Genomic DNA, 25,018 nt, shown 5'->3' with positions numbered 1-25,018 from the left:
CTTCCCCCATCTTCATAGCTCTTCTCATGACTGGATGGTAAGTTTTACCTTATTGGTTGACGTATTTATTCTCTGTCTCCTCCGTGAGAACATACACTCTCTGAAGTCAGAGTTTTTCTTTTTATTTTCTTTATTCAGTTCCTGGCATATAGTAAATGCTCAGTGAATATTTATCAAATGATTGATTGGTGAAAAGGGAGGAGAAGAAAACAGCTTTCTTTTTAAAATAAAGCCTTGAATTCTTCACGTCAGAGCAAAGAATGATTTCTAGGGAGGAGCAGAGAGTATAGCACACGGCAGGGTCAGGAAGCCTGGGGAATGGAGCAACTCTTTTCAGAAAATTTCACTTCTCTTTCTCCGGGGGTGTCTTAGACCTGGTAACCAACCCCTGGAAAAGAGTTCTTTATTCAAAAGAAACAATACAGGGACGATTGGGTGGCTCAGTCAGTTAAGTGTCTGCCTTCGGCTCAGGTCATGATCCTGGAGTCCCTGGATCGAGCCCCGCATCAGGCTCTCCACTGCCTGCTTCTCCCTCTCCCGCTCCCCCTACTTGGACTCTCTGTTTTTCTCTCTCTCTGTCACATGAATAAATAAAATCTTAAAAAAAAAAAAAGAAAGAAAAAGAGAGAGAGAGAGAGAGAGAGAGAGAGAGAGAGAAACAATACCCCCAGAGGCCCAGCTGCCTGCTGGAACCCCTGGCAGCATCTACTCTTCATAGAGATGATTTGCAGAAAAGCACTGACCATTGAGCTTCCTCCTCTGAGCTTCAGTCTCCTCATCTGTAAGATGGGGAAGATGTACATACCTACCTCCTTAGGGCTGTCGGAATGATAGGAAGATCATGTAGGTGAAAGCCTTGTGTAAACTGTAATGTCCAGTGCATTTCCTACTATGCATTGGGAAGAGGTAGCATGTGGAGTCGGGTTGGCCTGGGTGGAGTTCCCGCTCTACCACTCGCTGGCAGTTGGCCTTGGTTAAATGGTGTCCTTTCTCTGAACCTTGGGTTCTTTATCTATTGAGTGGGACTATTACTTGTATCTACAATTTACAAGCTTGTTTTAGAAATTAAGTAAGAATCAAGTGAGATCATGTACGTGTCTGGCACACAGTAGGTAACTCAGCAAGTGTTCCTCAGAGGCACACACAGCCCTTAAAATACTCTGGATGGCTCAGTCAGTTAAGTGTCCAACTCTTGATATCGTCTCAGGTCATGAGATCGAGCCCCGCATCAGGCTCTGCACTGGGCGTGAAGCCTGCTTAAGATTCTCTCTCTCCCTCTCCCCCACCTCCGGCTCCTGCTCTATCTCTCTCTCTCTAAAAAAAAATACTCTGGGTAACAAAGTGTTCTCAATCTGAAGGAGAAAACAGACAACGATGAGTTCTTTCTCTCCAGTTTCTCTTCTGAGAGAGGAAATCACTGGCCAGAACCCATGCGAAGGACAGGCAGCCAAATGCAACCTCCCACATGGGGTTTCCGAAAAGTGTGAGCGCAGAGTTGCATAACCTGTCCTCGAGACACGTGTCTCTCCTGAAATGTTTTCGTCAGACATTCCCTGAAAGGGATCACGTGAGCAGGAAGCCTAGGGAGGGAGGAAGGGAGAAAGAGTGGTGTTGGAGAACCCTGCAGGTGGGGTGGGATTAAGAAAAGAAGGTACTGCATTTACTGAGTTCCTACTGTGTGCCAGGCACTGGGCTCACTCTATCTGACATCCACTTAGATCTTTTCCATAAATCTGAGAGATCCGGTGTTACCACTCCCACATTCCAAGGGAAGAAATAACAATAATTAATATTGCTAACGTTTACATAATGCTGACTGCCTATCAGGTAGTAGTAGGGTGAGCACATATTTGATCCTCAGGACAGCCCATGTCATGGGTACTATTCTCATAGCCATTTTTATAGAGAAGGAAACAGAATCAGAAATGAAGTAGTTTCCCGAAGGTCTCCCAGCAGGATAATAGTAGGGCTAGGATTCGAATATAAGCGGGGCTCAAAGCCCACAGACCTGTATGAGGACATCACTCAAGGGATTTATGGGGTGGGGAGATCTGGAAAGTGATCCCAACAAGAGTTGACCTTACAAACCCACAGTGGGAGTTCAGTGTGGAAGTGACGTAAGCAACCAAGTAACCAGAGGCCCTCCTCTTCTCTGCACCCAGAGGACAGTTTGTCCCAGCTTGTGGCTGTTTGTCATTCGCTCTCTGACCTAAAGTTTAAAATTTCATTCATAAGTTTGGAACCACAGACCCAGCAGCGTGGGAAGGGCCCTTGGAGATCAGCTATTCTAGTCCAACCCCCTCAGATTTCAGATGGAAAAAAAACACCCTGAGGCCTAATGAGAGCCATGGGCATGGCAAGGTCACAGAGCAATTTTCTGTTAGAAGGAGGATTTGGTTTGAGGTCAATTACAGATCATCTTGTTCTGTAATTACCAAATGTTGGCTGTACCTCTGAATCACTTGGGGAGCTCTTTAAATATCCAGATTTCTGCAGTCTGCTTCTGGAGATTCAGACTTTGGTTTGCAACAAGGCCTGGGAATCTGACAATATAATATGTTCCTCAGCTGATTCAGATGGCACAAGGCCAGGGACTGCATTTGGAAGTTGGAGTCCAATTCTCCTCCTTCATTTTATACTTTGGCATACTAAGACCCAGCATGGGACTTGCCCAAGGTCACATGGCAGGTCCCTGGGGCCGTAGTTCAGGCTTTGTGATCATTCTTCTTCTCCAGGCTTCCTGTCGTCAGATTCTCAAAATGGGCCAGGGGAGTTACTGTGGTTTTCCCAGCTCTTGGTTTCCTTGTACCCAGATTAAGACAGAGGATGGTGCCCCATTTCCCAAGCTTGGAAAGATGGGACTTCAAGAGCTGAAATCCTCCAGGTAAAAGGCTGTCCTTCAGGCCCTTGGGGCTTTCCCAGAGGCGAGCTCCTGGCTCCAAGAATGACGTCAGACCCCAGCAATTCAGTGCCCTAAAGCCTCAGGCTACCTGTGTTTTCACCGGTAGGGAGGGCCTTCTGTCCGTGGGAGGTGATGGGTGGAGAGGGCCCAGCTGTGACATGAGAGGGGGCCTGACTCAGGAGGAGCCAAACATTCCGGCACTTGGAAGGAAGACCAAGCTGCTTGCGGGAACTGGGTCAAGCCTCTCGAGCACTTTTCCTGAGCTTCTCACTACTCAACCATTTATTTGGCTCTCTCTTTCTCCCCTTGGGGAATGGTTATTTGGGTTTTGGAGTGTGGTGTTTTGGGTTTGAAACTGCTTAGTTTCTTATGAGCTCCCTTACCTATGTAGAGTCACGCTCCCTTTCTCAGCCTCTGTTTCCTCATTTTTAAAAAGATGGATAATATCCACTTTCTCAGATTGTGAGGATGAAACAAGATCACATACGTATTTGATAAACAGAAGACATTTTCTCAGAAACAGTAGATCATATGGGTAATCAGTGGACTGGAGGGATTTGAATATATTTTTGTTGATCCGAGTTGAGGCGCCTAAAAGAATGGTTGAGCTGGAAAGCACCTCAGAAACCTTTGGGCCTTAATAACTTCCAAACTGGAGTCCAAGGGAACTGTTTACAATATTTCTAAATGATAAGGGAAACCACATACTTACTCTTGATAAGTCTCACATTTCTTTACTTTTGTCTAGAATTGTATCAACTCAAGGTGATAATATGATTACCACATGCTGTTCAGAGTTCTGATTGGCAATTACATGTGTCTTTGATAAGTTTTTTAATGGGGAATTAATTAGTGGAGGGTAGATTGAATGTTGGCAAACGTTAATCTTGTCTAACTCCTCATTTCGTAATCAGGGAAGCTGGGGTTTAAAGAAGGAAGTGGCTTGCTAGTCACACAGCTGGTAGAGCTGGCTCTAAAACCCACCTTCTTTTCCTGGAATCCGTTACTTCCTTTTTTTCCATGCTGGAGAATGGGGATCTAGGCTCAATGAAGGTGAGGGGTTTGGGTCAGCTGGGACAGGAATAAAGTGATTCATCAATTTGCTGTTACTCTTTCTCTGTTTTGACTCATTCAGCAAATATTTACTGACTGTGTACACTATGTGGACTCAGAGGAGGCGGAAGGAAAGCAGCTATGGTGGCAGGCAGGGTCAGAACCTGTTTCCAGGTATGACTTCAGAACCTGTCCTTTCTTCTATTTTAAATATATATGTATATATAAATATAAATGGATACCCACGTTATAAAGCACCCACTACTTTGCCTCCTAGTAATTAGGTTGTGTCAGAGGACAGGGACTGTCCCATTCGTACGTGTCCAAACCTTCCTGGCACCCAGTAGCACGAAATTAGTGCTGCGATGTTGGCCCGTGAATTCTACTCCTGACTGCCACTAACTCTATGTCTCTGAGGCCGTATGTTGCTTTCCTTCTCTGACCCTTAGTCATCTGTAAAACGTGAACAGTGGCAAAGTCCTGCGTGGAAGAGCTGGCACGTTCATTTAAAGTTAGCCCAGACTTTAGAAGAAAATAGAATCTACATTCTATTTATGTTAATTCCTAAACACCTTTCCCGGGCTCTTGCCCACCCCTCTCCCTACTCTCCAGGCTGCCCCCCTTTTCTTCAAGATTCCCCTGTAGAGGGCACGCAAGCTCTACAGCTCTCGCGCCTCACTTCCGTTCGCCCTCAATCTTCATCTTGCGCATGAGCATACTTCGCTTCCCAGCAGCCCATACCCAGCTCTAGGTGGCTCGGCCAAAGATTGCACCCATTACGCCTGCGTACTGTCGGCCCCGCCCCCTCCACCGCCGTCCCCGGAAACGCTTCCTTCCTAAGCCGTCGCCGCTGCCGCTGCCGCAGCCGCGGTCCCTGGACTTTTGCCTCTCTAGGCCGGTAGGCCTTCTCCTCCATGGTCCTGTCTGTCAGCGCTGTTTGGGGAGCCAGCGGGTGAGGCTGGGACGCGCTCGGACGCTTCGAGCCTCGAGTCCGTCACTGGTGAGTGAACCCCAAAGGAGCCTGCGGACGGGCGGGCCCGAGCAGCCGGAATGGGCAGGATTTCCCCTCACTCTGGGAATGGGTCTGTCCGCCCCGCCCTCACCCCCACTCCCACTCCCGGAATGGGCTCGCCCCCTCCGTCCCAGTCCCTACTCCCGGGCGGGGCGGCGTTGCCATGGTGATGGCCGGCTGGCTGAGGTCAGGCGTGTGTCCTCGCAGGTGCCAGGGCGGCCCTGGGCCCATGGCGCGGCGGCGCTGACCCAGGCCCCGGGTGGCGGCCGGGCCCCGAGGGCCGGCATGGCGGGCCAGTTTCGCAGCTACGTGTGGGACCCGTTGTTGATCCTGTCGCAGATCGTCCTCATGCAGACCGTCTATTACGGCTCGCTGGGCCTGTGGCTGGCGCTGGTGGACGGGCTGGTGCGCAGCAGCCCCTCGCTGGACCAGATGTTCGACGCCGAGGTAGGGTCCCCTGGCCGGCGCGGGCGGAGTCTCGGCCTCATGGGGTGTGCTTTGTGGGTCCGACCCCCCCTTGGGATCTAGATGTGGCTGGACCACCGTCTCACTTTGTGACCCTGGGAAGGGGGCCTCTTCTTTTTGAGCCTCAGGTGCCCCATCCATAAAATGAAACCACTGACAACTGAGGCAGATTATTAGTACAAAGGAAAGGAGCTGGATATCGTAAGGAACAGGCCTGTGTTCCAGGCAACCTGATGCATCTCCCCTCTGATGCTCTGAGAAAGTGACTTCACTTCCCTGGCCCCAGATTCTCAGGTGCCAAATTGGAGAGGGGGGTGGATAGAAGAACATTCATGGAAGTATTATAGAAACTGCCTAGACTTTGGAATTGGGCCTTAATTTAAATTTCGCTTACTACCTGTGTGATGTGGGGCAAGTCCCCTCTAAACCTCAGTATTTTTGTCTGCAAAATCATGAGACCAGTAGCAGAGCTTGTGGACTGCATGCAAAGAGCCTGTACTTTGGATTCAGAAAGGTTTAGCGCCAGATCTACGTCTAAATATACTAGCCGTGGGACTTTGGGCAAGTTGCTTCACCTTTCTGAGCCTGTTTTCTCTTCTGGAAACTGGACGGAATAATTCTCAGCAAAATGTTAGGAGGCCCAGAGACCCCAGAGGTACCTCGGAAGATGAAAGTGCCTTATCAAGTAATGGAGGGCTATGAGATGGTTGCATCGGAGAGGCAGCTGTGGTGTATGGTAATGAACACAGCTCTCCGAGCCAGGACATCGGGAATGGAATCTTTGTTCCTGCTGCTTATTCTCTGTGTAGCCCTTGGGCAAGGTATTATCTGAAAAGAGGTAACAGTAACGATAACAATAGCTTTGTGAGGTTGTTGTGAGGATAACAGGAGATGATGAAAGTCAGAGGCCTTCGTCATCTGACAGTGCTGGGCAGATGTTTGGTATTCAGTAGCATTGTCTCAAGAGTGGTGCAAGTTGCACACACTGGGTGTCCAGTAGTAGCCAATTAGGAGCTTCCGTCCTCCTGGGAAGGGCCTGTGGGAATCCTGGGCTTTGTTGAAGAGCCGTCTCCTGCACACGACCTGGATTCTAGATCAGGGCTTGGTGGACCTTTCCTTAAAAGGCAAGAGGGTAAAGGTTTTAGGTCACAACTACTCAGCTCCACCATTGTGGTACAAAAGGAGCCAGAGACTGTACTAAGCAAATAGGTGTGGTAGCGTTTCCATAAGACTTTGTTTACAAAGCTAGATGTCTGACTGGTGGGGGCCTCAGTTTGCCCAACCCTGTAATAGTCCTTACTCTTGCTGTTTACTTACTGTATCACTTTGGGCAAGTTACTTAAAGTCTCTGAACTTTTGCTTTTCCTTTGTAAGTCTCTTCCTGGCTGCTGTTTGGGGTCAAACGAGATACCATAGTGGATGTCTGTGAAAGCACCTTGTTGGAAATAGGCAGTCATATAGATGTAGGGCCCTATTGTTTTCTGTTCCCTGGGGAGAATGCTTTTTCCTTAGGAGGTCCTGGAGCCTGGAGCTCTGCCAAGCCAAGTCACTTTTCCAGCATATTTCCATTTGTGATTCCCCCTCAGATCCTGGGCTTTTCCACCCCTCCAGGCCGGCTCTCCATGATGTCCTTCATCCTGAACGCCCTTACCTGGTGAGTATCACCAGTTATGCTCTCCAGCTTTTGGGGTCCTAGCACTGGAACTAACTTCCTAAATTCGGACATGAGACATGCTGGCACTTGTTCCTGGGGAGTGGTGGACTAAAGTGGGTGGCAAAGGCCAGTTCTGGGACTGGTTGCATTATAGGGCTCCTTCCATCACGATTTTGCCCTAGCTGGAAAGCTCTTACATCACTCTGCATGCTGCCTGTGGGATAGCTTCCATCTCAGATCACTTCCCTGTTGTGGAGCGAGGTGAGGCAGGGATTGGACCCGTAGTCAGGAGAAGTCGGTTCTGTTCTTGGTCTGTGTGCCATTGGCCAAATTACTTCCCTCCTCTCTAGGCCTCGGGCTCCTCATCGGTACACCTGAGGGGTTTGGCTAGGTAACATTTAAGGCCACTTGTGACCATCGCCTGCCTCTTGAAAGGCAGCTTAGCGTAGTGCTCAAGATCTCAGGCTCTGAAGGCAGACTCACTTGGTCTTGAATCTCAGCTTTCCCACTAGTCTAGTGACTTTGGTCAAGTTGATCTACCTAGGCCCCAGTTTCCTCATCAGTAAAATGAGGCAAATAATATTACCCATCTCATAGTTGTAAGGGTTAAATGAATTCATTCATGGGAAGTACTTAGGACAACACCTTGCACATTACCGTTCTTGACCTTACACTGGAGATTGAAAACGAGTGGGCTATCACCTGAATTTGGCTCCTAGGTATGTTCTGTTTGGCATCCCACAAGTGTGTTTGAAACATTTTTCCACTTAGTTGAAAGTCAGGACATTTTGTGTATATATATATATATATATATAAAATCCAGATTTCTGGTTTCTCTTGAAAAATGGGAAGATCATTTGATTCCAGGCCAACCTTCCAGCATGAGGATTTGCCCAGCCGCAAGTAGCTTGTTGTCCCTACTTTCAATGGCCCATGTATACTTCAGAGTGCCGCAGTCCCCACCAGTCCCTAGGATTCCTGAGTGACAGTTACTATTTCTCATCAAGCTTGTACTTTTGTTTTTCTTCTACCCAGCCTGACTCCCTCCCAGCATTACCTGCCGGCTCTCCCTAGGCATCTAATGTAACCTCTGCTTCACACTTCTCTTGCTTGCTTCTGACCACTATGCTGTTATCCTAATTGTCTCTACTCCCCAAATGATCTAAGGCCAGGACAACCCAGTGACAACTCACTGCTGTCCTCTCCCCACAGTGCCCTGGGCTTGCTGTACTTCATCCGGCGAGGGAAGCAGTGTCTGGATTTCACTGTCACTGTCCATTTCTTTCACCTCCTGGGCTGCTGGTTCTACAGCTCCCGTTTCCCCTCGGCGCTGACCTGGTGGCTGGTCCAAGCCGTGTGCATTGCACTCATGGCTGTCATCGGGGAGTACCTGTGCATGCGGACGGAGCTCAAGGAGATCCCCCTCAACTCAGCCCCTAAATCCAATGTCTAGAATCGGGTCCTTTGGACACCCGGCTGGGCACTTGGCCCCACCCTGCCACTCCCCAGCACCTTGGGCTGCTCAGACTCTCCAGACGAGGTCCAGCCCAGGTCTGAGAGGAACCCTGGAAATGTGAAGTCTGTTGGTGTGGGAGAGATAGTGAGGCCCCATCAAGAAGGCAGGTAGCAGTCAGGACCACAGCTGCAAGAATGGCCTCTGTCTGCTGAAGCCTTGCTGCCTGGGAGGTCAGCAAGGGGACCTCCTTCAGGGTAATAACAGAATTGGAACCATGTCATTCTTGAGCCACCATACCTGTCACCAGCCTGTTATTTTAAAAAAGAACCAAATCAAGGATATCTGATTGGAGCAAACCACTCTTCTAGTCATCTGTCTTACCTTCCCGGGACAGCTGTTACCTTTGCCATGTTGCTGAACTGCAGCTATTCCGTTTGGAGAAACACTCGGTTTCTGGATCCGTAGCCACAGAAAGAGGCAGAGGTGCAAAGTATTAGGCTGCTGTCAGGGAGAGGACGGCAGATGGAGGCATCAAGCACAAGGAAAATGCACAGCCTGTGTCCTGCTACACGCATGTGTGCGCACACCCGTGAACCCATGACTAACTTTCTTCCAATTCTCTACTGGGTCCCCAGCTGCTGCCAGCTTTCAACAGAGCAGGCCATAGGACCCAGAGAAGAGTCCCAGCGTCGCTCCTGGTCCACCCCTCGTGATAGAGTCACTGTCTCTTCTCTAGGAGTGACTAGGCACCCCAGCTCCCACCGGACCTCACTTCTGGCAATAGTTCCTTTTTCCTGCCTTCCTGAGAATTCTGCAGTGGGAAGGGTATGACAGGTGCCCAGAGACAGGAAGCCCAGCCTTCCAACTTGGGTTGTGCTGATAGTGCTGAGGGAGATAGGAATTTGCTGCTAAGATTTCTCTTTGGGGTGGCGTGTGCCCTGTGAGGGGCTTGCAGCTGTCCCTCCTATGTACATAAATACAGTATTTTCCACGGTTTTGCCTGTGCTTGCTTTCTACTGCCATGGTTGGGCTGGTGAGAGACCTGCACAGCCGGACAGGGAAGCTATGAAGAATGATTAGGCCATCTTCTCCTCTTCTACACCCCAGACTGTTCTTCCCATTTGTTAAAATACTAAGTGCGGGGAATTCCTGTGTTCTGCCCCCTCCATCTGCAGCCACCTCTGCTCTGCCTTGAGTGCACTGCCATGACTGAGTTTCCTTTTTCTGGCCAGTGATTTCTGAATGTGTCTAGTGGAACACACTTGGCCTAGACCCACTTCTGTATTGAAACCATTGGTGTTCCTCTTCGGGTTCTCTGGAGTCTGCCCAAGAGTGTGGTCCACTTTCAGCTTGCACTGTTAGGGCCTCACAGATAAGTTTAGCTCTCTGCCCACAAAGCCTTTCCAGCTTCCTGGCTTCCAGCCCTGCAGAGTAGGGAGGTGAGGCTGACAGGATGAAAGTTGAAGAGTGAACGTGCCTGGGGGGAGACAGGGAAAGTGCTAGGGTGAGCCACTTCAGTAACTCAGTGCTCTGGCCAAGCTGAAAGGAAGCAGCTTGTTAATGGGACTTGAATCCCGGCTGCAGGGTCCAAGAGATAAGACCAGCTGAGGTGACTTCCCCTGGGTTGGTGGATTTCCCCCAGACACCACAAACCATAAAGGCATGTGGCTAACGTTATTTGGGGAAGGTCACCAGAGCACGTGTCATGTGGCTGCTGCCTCCCTTGGTCAGCTGGGCGCTGGTGGCTCCAGCTGTGTTGGCACACATCTTTGGGAGTTTCCTTCAGAGACCTGTGCCTGTTCTGCATGTCTTCTGTAATGACAAAGCTTTGCCCTTTGAGTGGCAATTTGGTTTTTGGAAACTGCCAGAAGTCAGGGGAGCCAATTTTTTTTTCTCCAACAATACAGTGATAGAGCCATATGACAGTTGGGGGTGAAAAATGTGTGACCTTAATGAAATTATGATTTTTTAATTTTTTTTTTTTTTATTTGAGAGAGAGCACAAGCCAGGGAGAAGGCAGAGGGAAAAGCAGATTCCTCGCTGAGCAGGGAGCCTGATGTGGGGCTTGATCCCAGGACCCCAGGATCCTGACCTGAGCTGAAGGCAGATGCTTAACCAACTGAGCCACGCAACCTCCCTGAAATTGTTACGATTTTCTAAAATATCAATAAAAGCGGTGTCTAGAGGCAAGTTCCAGAGAGAACTGGGCAGTGGCATGGACATATTTGTCATTTTATTTATTTTTATTTTTTAATATATATATATTTTAAAGATTGATTTATTTATTTTAGGGAGAGAGAGGAGGAGCGAGAATCCCAAGCAGACTCTGCTGGGTGGGGAGCCCGATGTGGGGCTCAATCTCACAACCCTGAGATCACAACCCAAGCTGAAACCAAGAATCCGATGCCCAACCGGCTGTGCCACCCAGGCGCACCATTTATCATTTTAGTAATAAGTAGCTGTGCTTAATAGATGTCCAGCAGTGGGCTAAGTGCTTTACATGTTGTTTTCCTAATCTTCACAACAATGCTTGGAAGTAGGAAATATCATCTCTATCTTATGGATAAGGAAACTAAGGCATTTGCCTGAGGTTATGTGTTAGGTACTGGTAGACCCAGGATTTGGGCTCTGACAATAAACTCATTTTGAAGACATTAAGAGTTAAAGGACATGCAAGTTCTTTAATTAGTTATACAATCTGTCACCTCTGCCTTCCACTGTATTGTTTTAAGTACAAAGGATATACAGTGCTTTGTAAACATTACGAGCTTTCTTAGAACTGGTAGCCAGTATATTGAATACAGCCACAGATTCCCAAGCGAACGGATGAATGTAGGAAATGTTTTTATTTCCAAAGGATAAGGGAAAGTTACCTCCACCCTGCCACTGAGTTGGTGTATCTTTTGACTTTCTAGGGGGTCTGAAGCCTGGACTTCCTTTCATCCCCCACCTCCCACCCCCCACTACCTCAGCTTCCATTTGGAGAGAGAAGAGACTAGTGCATAGCTGGTGCTCAGAATAGTTCATGACCCAGAGGGAAGATGGGAAAGGAGAAAGGGATGTCTAGCTCAGAGGGTGCCCCTAACTGCCAGTTCTAGGCAGCCCTGTCCAGATCAGGGCCACATGGGGGCCGGGATGGCAGCTAGCAGATACCAGGGGGTCGGGTGGGAAGTCCAGGCCCCCATGAATCCTATGGGGTGCACGGCTCAGACAGGCTCCCTTGGAAGCACTTTGGCTGCTCAGTGACTTCCCAGATCAGAGTAGCAGCTCTGGCAGCCCGGGGGGCAGTCCGTGCACAGACGTGGATCTCCTCCCTGTATCTGTAGCTCAAGGAGCACAGAGCTTCAGGGGCGGGTGGAGTATGGGCAGATTCAGGGCACAAGAGAGGCGCTCTGTGGAGAGGGAATTGAAGTTTTTTGCTTGAGTTTTTCTGTAGGAAAGTAACAAGTGGTGGTGAAAAGAGCATTCAGACAGGATTGGGTAGAGGTTGCTGAGGGTTGGGATCCCTGTCCTGCCACCGTTTGGGCAAGACAGAATTGTAGGGGCCTGGGGCACCGGGGTGACTTGGTTGGTTAAGTGTCTGACTTTTTTTTTTTTTTTTAAGATTTTATTTATTTATTTGACACAGAGACAGCCAGGGAGAGAGGGAACACAAACAGAGGGAGTGGGAGAGGAAGAAGCAGAGTCCCAGCAGGGAGCCCGATGTGGGGCTCATCCCAGGACCCTGGGATCACGCCATGAGCTGAAGGCAGACGCCCAACGACTGAGCCACCCAGGTGCCCCTAAGTGCCTGACTCTTGATCTTGGCTTAAATCTTGATCTCAGGGTCATGAGATCAAGCCCTATGTTGGGCTCCATGCTGAGTGTGGTGCCTACTTAAAAAAAACAAACAAACAAAAAAAAACAAAACAAAAAACAACGAATTGCCAGGACCCAAGGCTGTAGGACTTGAGAGAGCTGCCATGGAGTGCAGGGTTAAATCCTGGGTCCCATTATTAGCTGTGAGGCCTTAGATAAGCTGCTTGACTCCCCCTTACCTTGGTTTCCTGGTTTGTAAAATGAGGATAAGCTAGCACTTCCTGTGTTGTTGTGATGAGTCAATGAGATACCTAGTGTAGAGCACTTAGCATGGTGCCTGGCACATAGGAAGTGATCCAGAAGTCTAAACAGGTAGAGTTACTGGGCCACTGCCCCATCTCTGCTCCTTTTACAGAGGAGACACCTTTCTTCCCTCCCTCAGTGTTTGCAACTGTTAGGTGGGGGACAGGTTTGCCTATGATTGGGGTGCAGCTACCAAGTACTGCGCTCCTAGGTGCCATGCAGTGCAGACTGACTTCTGTGTATTCTTACTTAATCCAATGAGATAGGCACCATTATTTTCCCATTTTGCAGACAGAGAAACTGAAGATTAGGAGTAAACAACTTTCTCTACCATCACACAGCTGATGAGAAACTGATGAGAAGCTGTCATCTTCAACAGCCTCATCCTTTGTATGTTCCAATCGTGTTTAGTGGTAGGTGATCCAGAATAGGAGAGGGACAGTCTCTGGAATCCAGATGTCATTACAGCAAAAGGTTGTGAATGTGAACATAAGATTGGCTTTTTAACAAGCAGCTAATTCCCTAAAAGGTGAGCAGTTAGGCGGGTGCTCATGAGTGAGAAACAAGGGGCTTTATTATGGCACAGGGCCAGGGAGGAGGCAGGAAAAAAAGGACAGACATTTGTTCAACACCTCACAAACTGGCTTCACCTGCATCAAGGCTGATTTGCTCGAAGCCCTTTGGACTGGATATTAGTATCCCTATTTTACAAACGAGGAAATAGGCTCGGAGAGGTCATGTGACTTCTTAAAAGTCACTCTGAATCAAACACTTTAATTTTTCCCCCAGCTAACTGGTAGGGATCTGTTTCTGGGGGTGGTCTCCTCTGATCGCTGAGATGTGTTGCAGCCTCCTGCCCAAAGCAGGATCTAACTGAGCCCAGAATACGAGCCTCAGATTGAAGTAGTCAAGCACAGGGAAAGTGGTAATGGGAGGACCCCAGTTGTGGGATTGTGGGAGGCAGGTTGAGCCCCAAGTGCCAGCTCAGGTGGGGATAAGGCTGGAAAGAGTGCACTGCTGGGAACCATTCACGCTGCAGCCTTGCCCCTCCTCTCAGCGGTGCCCCAGACACCAGGGTTCCCAGCCTCAGCACACAGGCACGGCCCATCCAGCTGCTGTCCTTGGGCCCAGCTCTGGCTCCCTTTGCGGCAAAGTGGAAGCTGCCAATCTTACCCAGGCCCACGCCTTTCAGGTCCCCACTTGGGGCTCCTGGGGGGGGGCTACCACGAGGACTAGTGCCGGTGGCCGCCAACACCGTGTGTTTTGGTTGGGAGCGCGCCGCCCTGATCGCCTGCTGATAGCGCGCACGGACAGACGTTCGCGCGAAGGTTGATGGAATGGAGGGCCCTGGGGGTGAAAGAGCGAGTAGGGGTGATTTTCGAAGACTGATGGGATTAATGATGTCCAGCAAGGAAACCGAAATGGCGACTACCCAGGAAGTGGGCCGGAGCGCAAGCCTAGCGGGAGGACAGCTTGGAGTGGAGGTTGCGGGGTGGAGGCGGTGCGGGAAGCGGCGCGCGTGGGCTCGCGGGAGCGGAGCCGGGCAGGGCAGCACCGAGCAGCCCCGCGCCGGCGGGATCAGGCTGGCAGCGCCGCCCAGGGCTAACGCGGTGCATTTCGTGCCCGCGCCCGCCCGCGAGACGCCGTCTCCGAGCTGAGAGCGCCGGGGCGGAGGAGGGTGCAGGCGGGCGGGTTCCGGGGAACCCCTCTCACCTTCCTTCCGCTCGCACGAGGTATCTCCACCACCGCCTGGATTCCTCCCGGGAGGGCTCTGCACCCCTTGATCGCTGCGCTGCCTCCAGGGGAAGATCACCAGAGAGCCCGGGTTCCCTGGGTTTTCCTCTCCCCAGCTGGATGTACAGGGCTATGGCTCCTGCCGACAGAGGGCGACCCTGACCCGATGGGGTCGAGCAGGGCTTGGGATTGGGGGGTGGGGGGTGGCGTGTAGTGTCCCACAGGAGCTGTAGTGACACTGGGCCTGACTGGGTGCTTTCCTCGACCCAGGCGGGACACATTTCGAGGCCCTGCGGACACCCATTTGTTGACACCCGACGCTGCAATAACCGGGGCTCAGTGCATATGAACGACGGGCTGGATAGATACTCCCTTGTGCCTCTTTCCTTTCATTGGGAAAATGGAATGGGGAGCCGCCAGCAGTTCTAGATTAGACTTCTGACCCCGCCACTTCTAGACGTGTGATCCTGGCCAAGTCACCTTCTGTCTGGGCGCCGCGGTGTCTCATCTCTTTGGCTTGCAGGGCAATTGTGAACATCGGGCACCCAGAAAGTACCTGACACATGTCTCCCTTCTATGACCTCACAGAGTACACTCTTCGGGAGGCCAGTTTGCAGGGGTGGGGAGGGGTGCAGCTTGCTGGTTTCTGTGCCACGTTCTAGACTGACCTTAGGGACCTGGGAATGGGGTGGAAGAAACCTAAAATCGCGAGGCACGCTTTCCCTCCCCACCTCGGACAAGGGCCTCTTTCCTCCATCCTTTCCAGCCCCAAACAGGCAGAGCGGGCGGTAGTATTCTTCAGTTCCCAATGGGAGATTTTATTTGTAGTCTCGTGAATATGCCCGCCCATCCCTCCCGCTCAGATGATTGCGCCATCTTCACCTTCACCTCACACCTCCCGCTCCGGTCCAAGGCCACACCACCTGTGAGCAGAGACCTCGGTGTTAGGAGCTAAGAAGGCCGCCAGGGGGCGCTGCCGCCCGGGAATAAGGCTCAGGGACCAGGGCCCGCTGAAGTCCTGCAGGTTGGGGATCGGGGTTTTGTGAAGGGGAAGCCTTCCTTTCAGCTGGACCCCCAAGCCCTTCATCCCTTCCTCTCTTGGGACCTCAGTTCTCTCATGGAAGGGTGGAGTATTTTGTTTTCTTTCTTTCTTTTTCTTTTTTTTTCCTAAGGAATTTTTGTTCAGAGTAAATCTTATTTGAAGCATAAATGAAACAAATGTGGGGTGGTGATTTGGTCTAAGAGGGGATGGGATATGGCAGAGCTCTACTTGACTGCTCCCCCTCCCCCCAACATTTGGAAACACTGAACTCCCTTACTTAGACTCCTGACTGAGATTCTGAGCCACAGCAATTGTGGACCCTTCTGAGGCCTCCAGGCAGTGAGAGGACCCACCTCAGAACCCCCACTTCCAGTGCCCCTCCCCAGAGCCCCTGTTTGGACCTTGAGAGGCCCCAGCCTAGCCACCAGCCTGCTGTGTGGCCTCCATCAATGGTTTCCCCTTCTCTGGGCACTGGTATCTAGCCACAGCCCCCAAGAATCTGGATCCTGAGCCTCTGATTCTGGGGCCCAGCTCCAAGGCTGGCTTGGGGCCTGTGTCTCACCCTGGCCGGGCAGTGGTGTTGTCACACTCTGTACGGATGGCACATAGGGAGCTCAAGTGATGCTGAGCAGAAGCGGGTACAGCAGCGCTTCACCCAGCGCAGGGCAGATGATCGACACATCACCCGAGGCCCTGGGAGGTGGATTCGTGTGGGCAACCCCTCAAACCAGATCCACTGGTCAGCTGCTTCTGGCTGCTGCTTGTCTCCCATGGGAGTCCTGTGCTGGTAGGTCTTCAGGAAGATGATGCGGGGGTCCCCAGTGGGTGATTGCCTCCCCTGGGCTCCAAGGCAAGTGGTCAGACCATGATCCTTTGATGTCCTTGGGAGCTCAGGTGCCACCTGCTCATCGCTCTGGCATGCTCCTGCAGGTGACTGCTGCGCCTTGCTCTTCTCTCCCAACCCCACCTTGGGCTCCCTTGTGGACTCTAATTTCTTGGATTCCAGTATCTTCGTGGGGCACTCAGCCTCGTGGAGCTCTTCGTTATCTTGTTGCACTCTATCGCAGACATTGCTGCTCCTGGCACAGGAAGGGAAGGCAGTCAGCAGAGCAGGACGAAGGCCCTGGTCCTCCAGCCTTGCCCTGAGACCATTGCTGTGCAGCCAGCTCACGGGAGGAAGCTAGAGAGGCCTGGAAAAGAAACTTCACCACGAGAGACCTTGTGCGTGGAGGCAGGGGAGGTGATAAGGACTGGCGAAGGACCAAGAGAGGTTGGGGGGGGGCGAGAGTCAGTAACCAGGGGTTAGGACACCTAGGACTAGATGTTGTCTGCACAGGCTGCTGGCCAGGGTTCTGCCTCTCTGGATTTCAGTTGATGGGGTGAACTAGTCTAGGGTTTTCAAATTGTGCTGCAAAAAACCTTACATTTCTGAGGAGACCTCTCAAATGCCCTCCCCACCCTAGGGAGGGCAGGGTGAGGGCAGGATACCTTTCTGCCCAACAACACAATTGGGGCCTGAGGAATGATACTCAGAGAGGTTCTGCTGCTTTAAACAGGTTGGAAAACTATGGGATGAGAGAGACCTGGCCCTTCCAGCCCAGTGTTAACTGATTGCTGGCATCTAGGAGGCCAGCACAGAGAGAGGAGCTCCGAGAGGGGCATTAGCCTTCTGGTGCTAGAAGGAGACTGGCCCCAAGGGTGTGTGTAATAGACTGAGTCCTCTGTAAAGTGGCGGCATTGTCCTAGCTGAGTGTGTGTGGGGCGGCACGAGGACTCAGGCTCAACATAATGCCAGTACCGGTGATAACTGCCACCATTGATTGTCTGCTGTACATCAGGCCTGGGACCGTCACACCAGCCCCACAAAGAAGGAGGCGTGAAGTGGCAGAGTGGCTTGGTGAGAACAGGCTGTCAAGACCCACAAACCGGGGTTCACATATGCTTGTGCCTCTTACCATCTGCCTGATTTGGGGCAAGAAATTTCACCTCTCAAAGCTTTAGTTTCCTTATCTATAAAACTGGGATAACTCTTGTCTACCTAATAGGATTGCTGTGAAGAATTAACGAAATGGGAAATGCTTGTGAAGTACTTAGCAGGTGCCTAATAAATGTCAGCTTTCTTAATATTCTGACATGATTTTTGAGGAAGCCGAGCCTTAGCAAGATGACTGGTCTGCACTTGAATCTCTGGGTTGTGTGGATTTGAGGGGGAGGAGGAGGAGGAGGAGTGGCCCCTCTTGCTTGGGTGGTGCCCCAGTTGGTGGTTAGTCCCATAATTGGATGATTGTGACCATGGTTAGGACCACAGCCCTGATATCACACAGGAGTGGCTTCAAATCCTGCCACTTACCAGTTGAGTTAGCTGGGACGGGTCCCTGCATCTACTGAGCCTCTGCTCCCCGTCAGGAAAATAGGGCTAATAAATACGTTTGTCGTTGAGGCTGTGTGAAAATTAGGTTTTCTAAATTTGTCAGCATAGATAGACAGTGCCTGTTCCCAGCGAAGATAGTCACTGGTCTGTAGTGGGGGCCAGGGGTGTGCCGAGCTCACCCAGTGGAGATCCCAAGGATCTTCGGAACTCTGAGCAGTGAATTCCAACACCTTTTGGCCAGGTTATGCAGTTCTTGGATCCGGGGGTTCGAGCTCTTGAGCAGCCTCAAGAGCGACAAGTTTTTTAATACCTGCCAGGGTCGAGAAACCAGGAAAACAGAAGCTTCAGCTTTCCTGGGGTAGCCTCCCCCACCCCACCTAGACTTTGGCTCAACTCAATTCAGTGCTGGGCCTGGTGACTCCTGGGTCACTACAAGCCTGGCAACCAGGAAGGACCAAAATGGGGCGTCTCACCATCTTAAGTCGGTTCCGCCCGATCACTTTGCTGACAGGTTGCGGTATCTTGTCCTGTGGCTCTTCATCTAGTATCTGCGAGACAGAGGGAGAGAGTGCGCTAACCCAGGGGCAATCCCCCTGAACGCCTCCGCTATGCTTCTCCGTTTGGCTGAGCACGGCTTGACCAACCTTTGGGCATTTTGTCACCTTAGTTTGGGGGCAGAAATGGGGAGACCATTCTAACTCTCCTGACCTCCCTTCACCCTTCACCTCTCCCTTCCCCCCCCCCTGAGGCTGGATGGACCCTGCTCTGGGTGTAGTCCAACCCCCTCTGTGTCCACTCCCACATCCCACCTTGGAAACCATTCTATTCTTGGGCCTCTTCTTTGCTGATGGACTCATACTGGGGCTGTGAGACCTCAAAGACAGATGGAGCAAGACTGGTACCAGGCACCACCTGCTCCCTGCCCCTCTCAGTTCAGCCAGCACTCAGGCTGGCCATCAGGATGGCTGTGCTGGAGCTTCCAGGGAGGGGAGCTGTGACATCACTGAAATTTGTGACAGCGGCAGGGCTGGGTCTCCAAGAAGTATGTGTGTGGCAGGGGTGGAGGGTGAGGAGGAAACTCCCATCTGTGGAAAAACCTAGTAGGTACCAGACAGAGGCCTGTGAGGTAAGAGAATTATCTCCTCTTTTTAAATAAAGAAGCCAAGGTTCAAAGAGGTTAAATAATTTACTCGAGGCCACACAGCTGGGTAATGGTGGAGCTGGAAATTAAGGTCTGACCGCATGAAACCAGGTGTTCCCACCTATGCTCATCTGTTCATTCGTGTCATATGTGGACCGCGCACCTGCTACATTTGTTATTCTAAGCACTGAAATAAAACAGTTCTTACCTTCAAGGAATGTACGTTCTAGTGGAGGGAAAACAAAACAGCGTGAGTGCTTGTAAATGTTGAACATTCGGCTCTCTGAAACAAAATGTGTGTGTGTGTGTGTGTGTTATTATAAATTTTACTGATAGAAATCTAACATAATAAAATTCTACAATACTCCTTGTTGTAAATTCCAAAGAGCCAGTTCATTCAAGTGACTTCTCTTGGATTCTGCCTAACTCGTATCCATAACCAACTTATGGTTGCAGCGGGTGCACAAGGGTGGCTCCAACATAAATGTTGACATTTTTACTTACACTAAAGAGGAAGGAGAAAGTACAAAAGTGAAAGAATAAAAATGGTTGAGTTTAGCTCATTCCTCAATGACCTATCGACTTATCTGCTGTATTGGATCAGAGTTTTCCAATACTGGAAGTATGTTTTCTCAAATTTTTTTTCATGGTGTGCTATTTACAATGTACCAGCTATAGACGGGACATATGTGTTTACACTTAATTGCATTATTAACATCTCCTCCATTAGTTTCTTAAGGCTAGACCAGGGGTCAGCAAATTTCTTCTGTAAAGGGCAAGATAATAAATGTGTCAGACTTTATAGGCCATATTGTTGCAACTGCTCAGCTCTGCTATTGTAGTGTGAAAGCAGCCACGGATTCTATGCAAATGAGTAGGCATGGCTGTGTTGCAATAAAACTTTATTTACAAAAACAGTTGTACTGGATTTGGCCCATGATCAAACCCTGGTCTAGACAGTCAACAAAATAATAAATCAAAACCAGATTTATAACAAGTACCTGTGTCTCTGGGGTAAAAACTCCTACCAGGGCGGATTTCAAGCTACCAGTGTGATGTCACTGAATGCCGAGTTGAATGGAAATGCACCGTAGCGCACCATTATACCTACTACAGTTCTACAAATGCGAAGACTCTCAAGAACTGGATAGTAGCAAAAGGTAGCAAACAATTGGAAAGTGATGAGTTTGAGCGTTTTTCACCTTTGTTTTTAACATCATTAATTTAATTAAGTTTGTATAATTTGATTTTTAATGATCACTATGCTTAACAACCAGTCAGCAGAGTTCGTAGAAGCATAACAGGCTTTTGCAAGCTCTTATGAGTCAGTTCCAGCACACCACTGTCATGTCAGCGGGAAGTAAAGTGGGGAGAAAAGTCAACAGGGCAGAGGGCCGAGGGAGAGCAAAGGTAGAAGGTTTGCTATGATTAAAAAGGATGGAATGGGCAGCACTCGCCAACCAGATGAGATTTGAGCAGGGACCTGAAGGAGGTGAAGGAAGGGCAGACTGGTGGTGGCAGGAGATGAGGGGAGGGTGGAGGTTGTGGTGAAGGGTTGGGACAGATGAGGGCTGCTCTGAAGGATCTGCCTAGCTGGCCGCATCAGAAATTGGAAGAGCCTGTGAAAAACAGCTTCCCGCTACCACCCCATTCAGTCAGCCAGTCCGATACCCAACCGAGCGTAAGAACCACTCTCCACCATACTGCCTCTAGGGCAGAGGGCTGTGCTTGCGTAGGGGGTGCTTAGCTCTGCCTTTTAGGGGTGACAGACCAAGCCTAGGCTACAGAACAGCTTTGTCATGTCAGTGTCCTTTATTGTTAGGGTGAAGGGGGAGGTTAACATGCTGTGACCTAGGGAAGAAACCTGGAGGTGACTCAAGAGGAAAGCTGTGGGGGCGCCTGGGTGGCACAGTGGTTAAGCGTCTGCCTTTGGCTCAGGGCGTGATCCCGGCGTTCTGGGATCGAGCCCCACATCAGGCTCCTCCGCTATGAGCCTGCTTCTTCCTCTCCCACTCCCTCTGCTTGTGTTCCCTCTCTCGCTGGCTGTCTCTATCTCTGTCGAATAAATAAATAAAATCTTAAAAAAAAAAAAAGAGGAAAGCTGTGGGGGACACTCCCTCTCCCCTCTCCCTTCTGTCCAACCCACTAGTCCTGACTCCTCTGCCTGCCCAGGCACCACTCTTCATGCCAGCACGATTTCAGCCCTTACCACCTGAACCTGGCGGGCTGTATCAGGAGCATGGATGGCTGCCACTCAGCCCCCAGGTGCCAAGGGCCTGCGGCCCCACCATGTGCTACACACGCAGGACAGCAGCGTGAATAGGCAGGGCATGCCTCCTCTCAAGAAGTTCATAGGCCCGGGGGAGAGATACCACTAGAATATGGGCTCTTCAAGGGCAGAGAGTTTTGTCTGTTCTGCTCATTGATAAACCCCCAGAGCCTCATAGGTCACACTAAGTATTTTTTGAAAAAGTGAAGTGAGCAGCATTATCAAGGACAAAGGAAACCCAAGGGCTGTTGGACTACAGAGGACCAGCCCGAGGAGGTCAGACAAGTCTTCGTAGACACGGTGATGAGGGATGAAGGAGTAGAAGTTGGCCAGGCAAAGGGGTGTGAGGTAGGCAGGGCATTCTCAAAGGAGGGAATTTTGAAAACATAGGTGTGGAAAAGAATTATGAACAGTTATATGTTGCTAGAATAGAAAGGAGGGGCCAAGAGTGCCAGTGGCTGACTGTTCAGGGCTTTACCACCAGGCTGCTTGGAGTTTGTCCTGAGGGTCCGGGGACCCCCTGGAAGGGCTCCGGCAGCCAGGGCCGGAGATTTGGTGCTGGGGGCCTGGCCCGGCTGGCCCTGCCACTATGTTCTAGTCCACGCTTTTCCCCTCACGTACTCCCGTCCCTCGGAAACGGTGTCTGTCTGAGCATTTCACCCCCACGGGGGCAGGGAGTTCTCCACGCCCAGACTCTACCCCAGCAGAGAGTCCCACAGCAATTTTCCATGTTCCATCTTGTTTGTGCCTTCCATTTACACAGGAAACCCATTGGTGGGGAGAGAGACTTATCCGAGGACACACAGCCTCGTGGACCAACTCCAAGGCTCTTGAGTGGAAAACCACGACTCTTTTTCTCCTTAGTTGTGGTAAAATACACATAACATAAAATTTACCAACTTAACCATTTTTAAGTGTACAGTAGAGTTAAGCACATTCCCACTGTTGTGCAACCATCACCACCATCCATCTCCAGAACTCTTTTTCATCTTGCAAAACTGAAGCTCAATACCCATGAAACATCAACCTCCCATTTCCCCCTCCCCCCTTCCCCATCCCTGGCAATCACCCTTCTGCTTTCTGCCTCTAGGAATGTGACTGCTCTAAGTACCTCGTGTAAGTGGAATCATACAATAGTTGTCTTTTTGTGTCTGTCTTATTTCACTTAGCACAGTGTCCTTAAGGTCCATCCATGTTATAGACTGTGTCAGAACTTTCTTCCTTTTTTAAGGCTGAATTATTATTATTATTATTATTTTGTATACCATATTTGGTTTATTCATCTATCCGTGGATGCTAGGTTTGCTTCTACCTTTTTTGGCTATTATGAATAACGCTGCTAGAACATGGGTGTATAAATATCTCTTTAAGACCCTGCTTTAAATTCTTTTGGGTATATACCCACAAATAGCTGGATGATATGGTAATTCTATTTTTAATTTTTTGAGGAACTGCCATGCTGTTTTCTATAGCGGCTGCACCATTATGCATTTCCGCCAACAGGGCACAAGGGTTCCAGTTTCTCCACATTTTCACCAACACTTATTTTCTTCCTCCACTTCCTCTTCCTTTTCTTCTCCTCCTCCTCCTCCTTCTTCCCCTCCTCCTTCTTCCTCAGATAGCAGCCATCCATAGAACATGAGGTTCCACTTTTGTTTGTTTCCTCTCATAGTTTGTGCTTTAGATTCTTTGAAGTCAGGTTTATTGGGATATCTTTTAATACAGTAAAATTCATCCTTTTTAGTTCCATGAGTTTGACAAATGCAAACCACCACAATCAATGTATAGAACGTTTTTTAATCCCTCAAGTTCCCCCGCACAATCTCTTTGCAGTTAACCCCCTCCCCTTCCTGGCCCTGGCAACAGTTGATGTCTTCTCAGGCCCTACAGCTTTGCCTTTTCCAGACCATCAAACAGAGCCTTTTGAATCTGGAATTCTTTCACTTCAAACAATGCACCTGAGATGAGCACATCTCTGGGGGTAGTGGTCATTTGTTTCTTTTCATTGCTGAGTAGTATTTCACTGATGAGTACACTACTGTGTGTTACATAATCATTGAAGGACATCTGGGCTGGGTTTTGGCAGTTACGAATAAGGTTACCAAAAGCATTTGTGTGCAGGTTTTTGTGGGAATATAAGTTTTTATTTCACTTGAGTGAATACCTAGGAGTAGGACTATTGGATCATATGGTAATTGTATGTTTAACTTAATAAGAAACCGCCACACAGTTTTTCCGAAGTTGTCATTCTGTTTTATATCCTGCCGGCAATGTGGGACGGGTCTACTTGCTGCACATCCTGGGCCGCCCTGGGTATTGTTAGGTTGTGTTTTTTAAATTAATTAATTAACTTATTTGAGAAAGAGCATGAGTGGGAAAGAGAGAGAGAGAATGTGAAGCAGACTCTGTACTGAGTGCAGAGCCCAATGCAGGGCTTGATCTCTCGACTACGAGATCATGACTTGAGCCGAAACCAAGAGTCAACTGCTCAACTGACTGCCCCACCCAGACACCCCAGGTTGTGTTTTTAAAAAGCCATTCTAGTAGATATGTAGTGGTATCTCACAGTAGTGTTGACATTTCCCTAATGACTAATAATCTTGAGCATCTTTTCATGTGCTAATTTGCCATCTATTTATCTCCTCTGATGAAGTGTCTGTTCAGGTCTTTTGCCCATTTTTAAAAATTGGGTTGTTTTTGAGGTGCCTGGGGGGCTCAGTCAGTTGGGCATCTGACTCCTGATCTTGGCTGGGGTGTTGATCTTGGAGTTGTGGGTTTGAGCCCCACGTTGGGCTCCATACTGGGCATAGAGCCTACTTAAAAAAATAATAAAAATTGGGTTGTTTTTCATACTATTAAGTTGGGAGTTCTTTGTAAATTCTGGATCCCTTTGTCAGACATGTTTTACAAGTATTTTCTGCAGTCTCTTGTTTATCTTTTCATTTTCTTAACTGCCTTTTGAAGACCAGATTCTTAATTATCAGGTTTTTTAATGGATTATGTTTTGGTGGTGTATCTAAGAAATACTTGTTTAGCCCCAAATCACTAAGGCTTACTCTTATGTTTTCTCCTCAACGTTTTATTGTTTCAGGTTTTTAAATTTAGGTCAATGGCTCATTTTGCATTAATTTTTATATATAGTGTAAAGTATGAATCAAGTTTCTTCTATATGGATATCCAGTTATTCCTACACAATTTGATAAGGCTGTCCTCTTTCCTTTGAATTCCTTTGCACTTTTCTCAGTAGTCAATTGACCATGCATGTATGGATCTATTTCTAGATTCTGTTCTGTTTCTTTGACTTATATGTCTATCCTTTTGCCAATAGCATACTGTCTGGATTCCTTTATAGTAAGTCTTATAATCTGTCTTGATTACTATAGCACTATATAGTAATACTCAAAATTAGATAGTGAGTTCTCCAACTTTCCTATTCTTTTTTTTTTTAAGTTTATTTATTTAAGTGATCTCTACACCCAACATGGGGCTCAAACTCATAACCCCAAGATCAAGAGTGGCATGCTCTTCTGACTGAGGCAGCCAGGCATCCCTTCTGTTCTTTTCAAAAAAATTGTTTTGGCTATCATGCTTCAATGGTCTTTCCTTATGAATTTTAAGATCAGCTTGTTGATTTCTACACAAAAGCCTACTAAGATTTTGACTCTGTCCCTTGGACTTTTTGTTCTGAGTTATCCTTTCTTTTTTGGGCACATTTGCAGTTGAGTCATTTTCTCAACATGTTTCCTGCCAGTAAAAATTTGAGGTTCAAAGGCCTCTTTTAATTTTTCTCAATTATTTTTGTTAATTTTGAAATAATT

At 49.1% G+C, this 25,018-nt stretch overlaps 2 protein-coding genes across 2 annotated transcripts; one reads left to right on the top strand and one right to left on the bottom strand.

Moving 5' to 3' along the window:
• Positions 1–4,761: 4,761 nt before the first annotated feature.
• SYS1 (SYS1 golgi trafficking protein) lies at positions 4,762–10,762 on the top strand. The gene is made up of 4 exons (XM_045804719.2): positions 4,762–4,955; positions 5,175–5,414; positions 7,019–7,086; positions 8,299–10,762. The coding sequence occupies exons 2-4, from the start codon at positions 5,253–5,255 to the stop codon at positions 8,537–8,539; spliced, it is 471 nt and encodes a 156-aa protein (XP_045660675.1). The 5' UTR covers positions 4,762–4,955; positions 5,175–5,252; the 3' UTR covers positions 8,540–10,762.
• Positions 10,763–16,002: 5,240 nt separating this feature from the next.
• Positions 16,003–18,653, bottom strand: TP53TG5 (TP53 target 5). The gene is made up of 4 exons (XM_087853542.1): positions 18,600–18,653; positions 18,264–18,338; positions 17,970–18,100; positions 16,003–16,498 (listed from the first exon to the last, which is right to left on the bottom strand). The coding sequence occupies exons 1-4, from the start codon at positions 18,645–18,647 to the stop codon at positions 16,003–16,005; spliced, it is 750 nt and encodes a 249-aa protein (XP_087709668.1). The 5' UTR covers positions 18,648–18,653.
• Between the last annotated feature and the right edge of the window lie 6,365 nt (positions 18,654–25,018).

This window comes from Ursus americanus, chromosome 22 (assembly GCF_024610735.1).
Source record: "Ursus americanus isolate L20-20 chromosome 22, mUrsAme1.1.p, whole genome shotgun sequence".
In the NCBI taxonomy this organism is placed as follows: domain Eukaryota; kingdom Metazoa; phylum Chordata; class Mammalia; order Carnivora; family Ursidae; genus Ursus; species Ursus americanus.
Note: the sequence above shows the minus strand (reverse complement) of the source record. Positions and strands in the feature narration are given on the sequence as shown.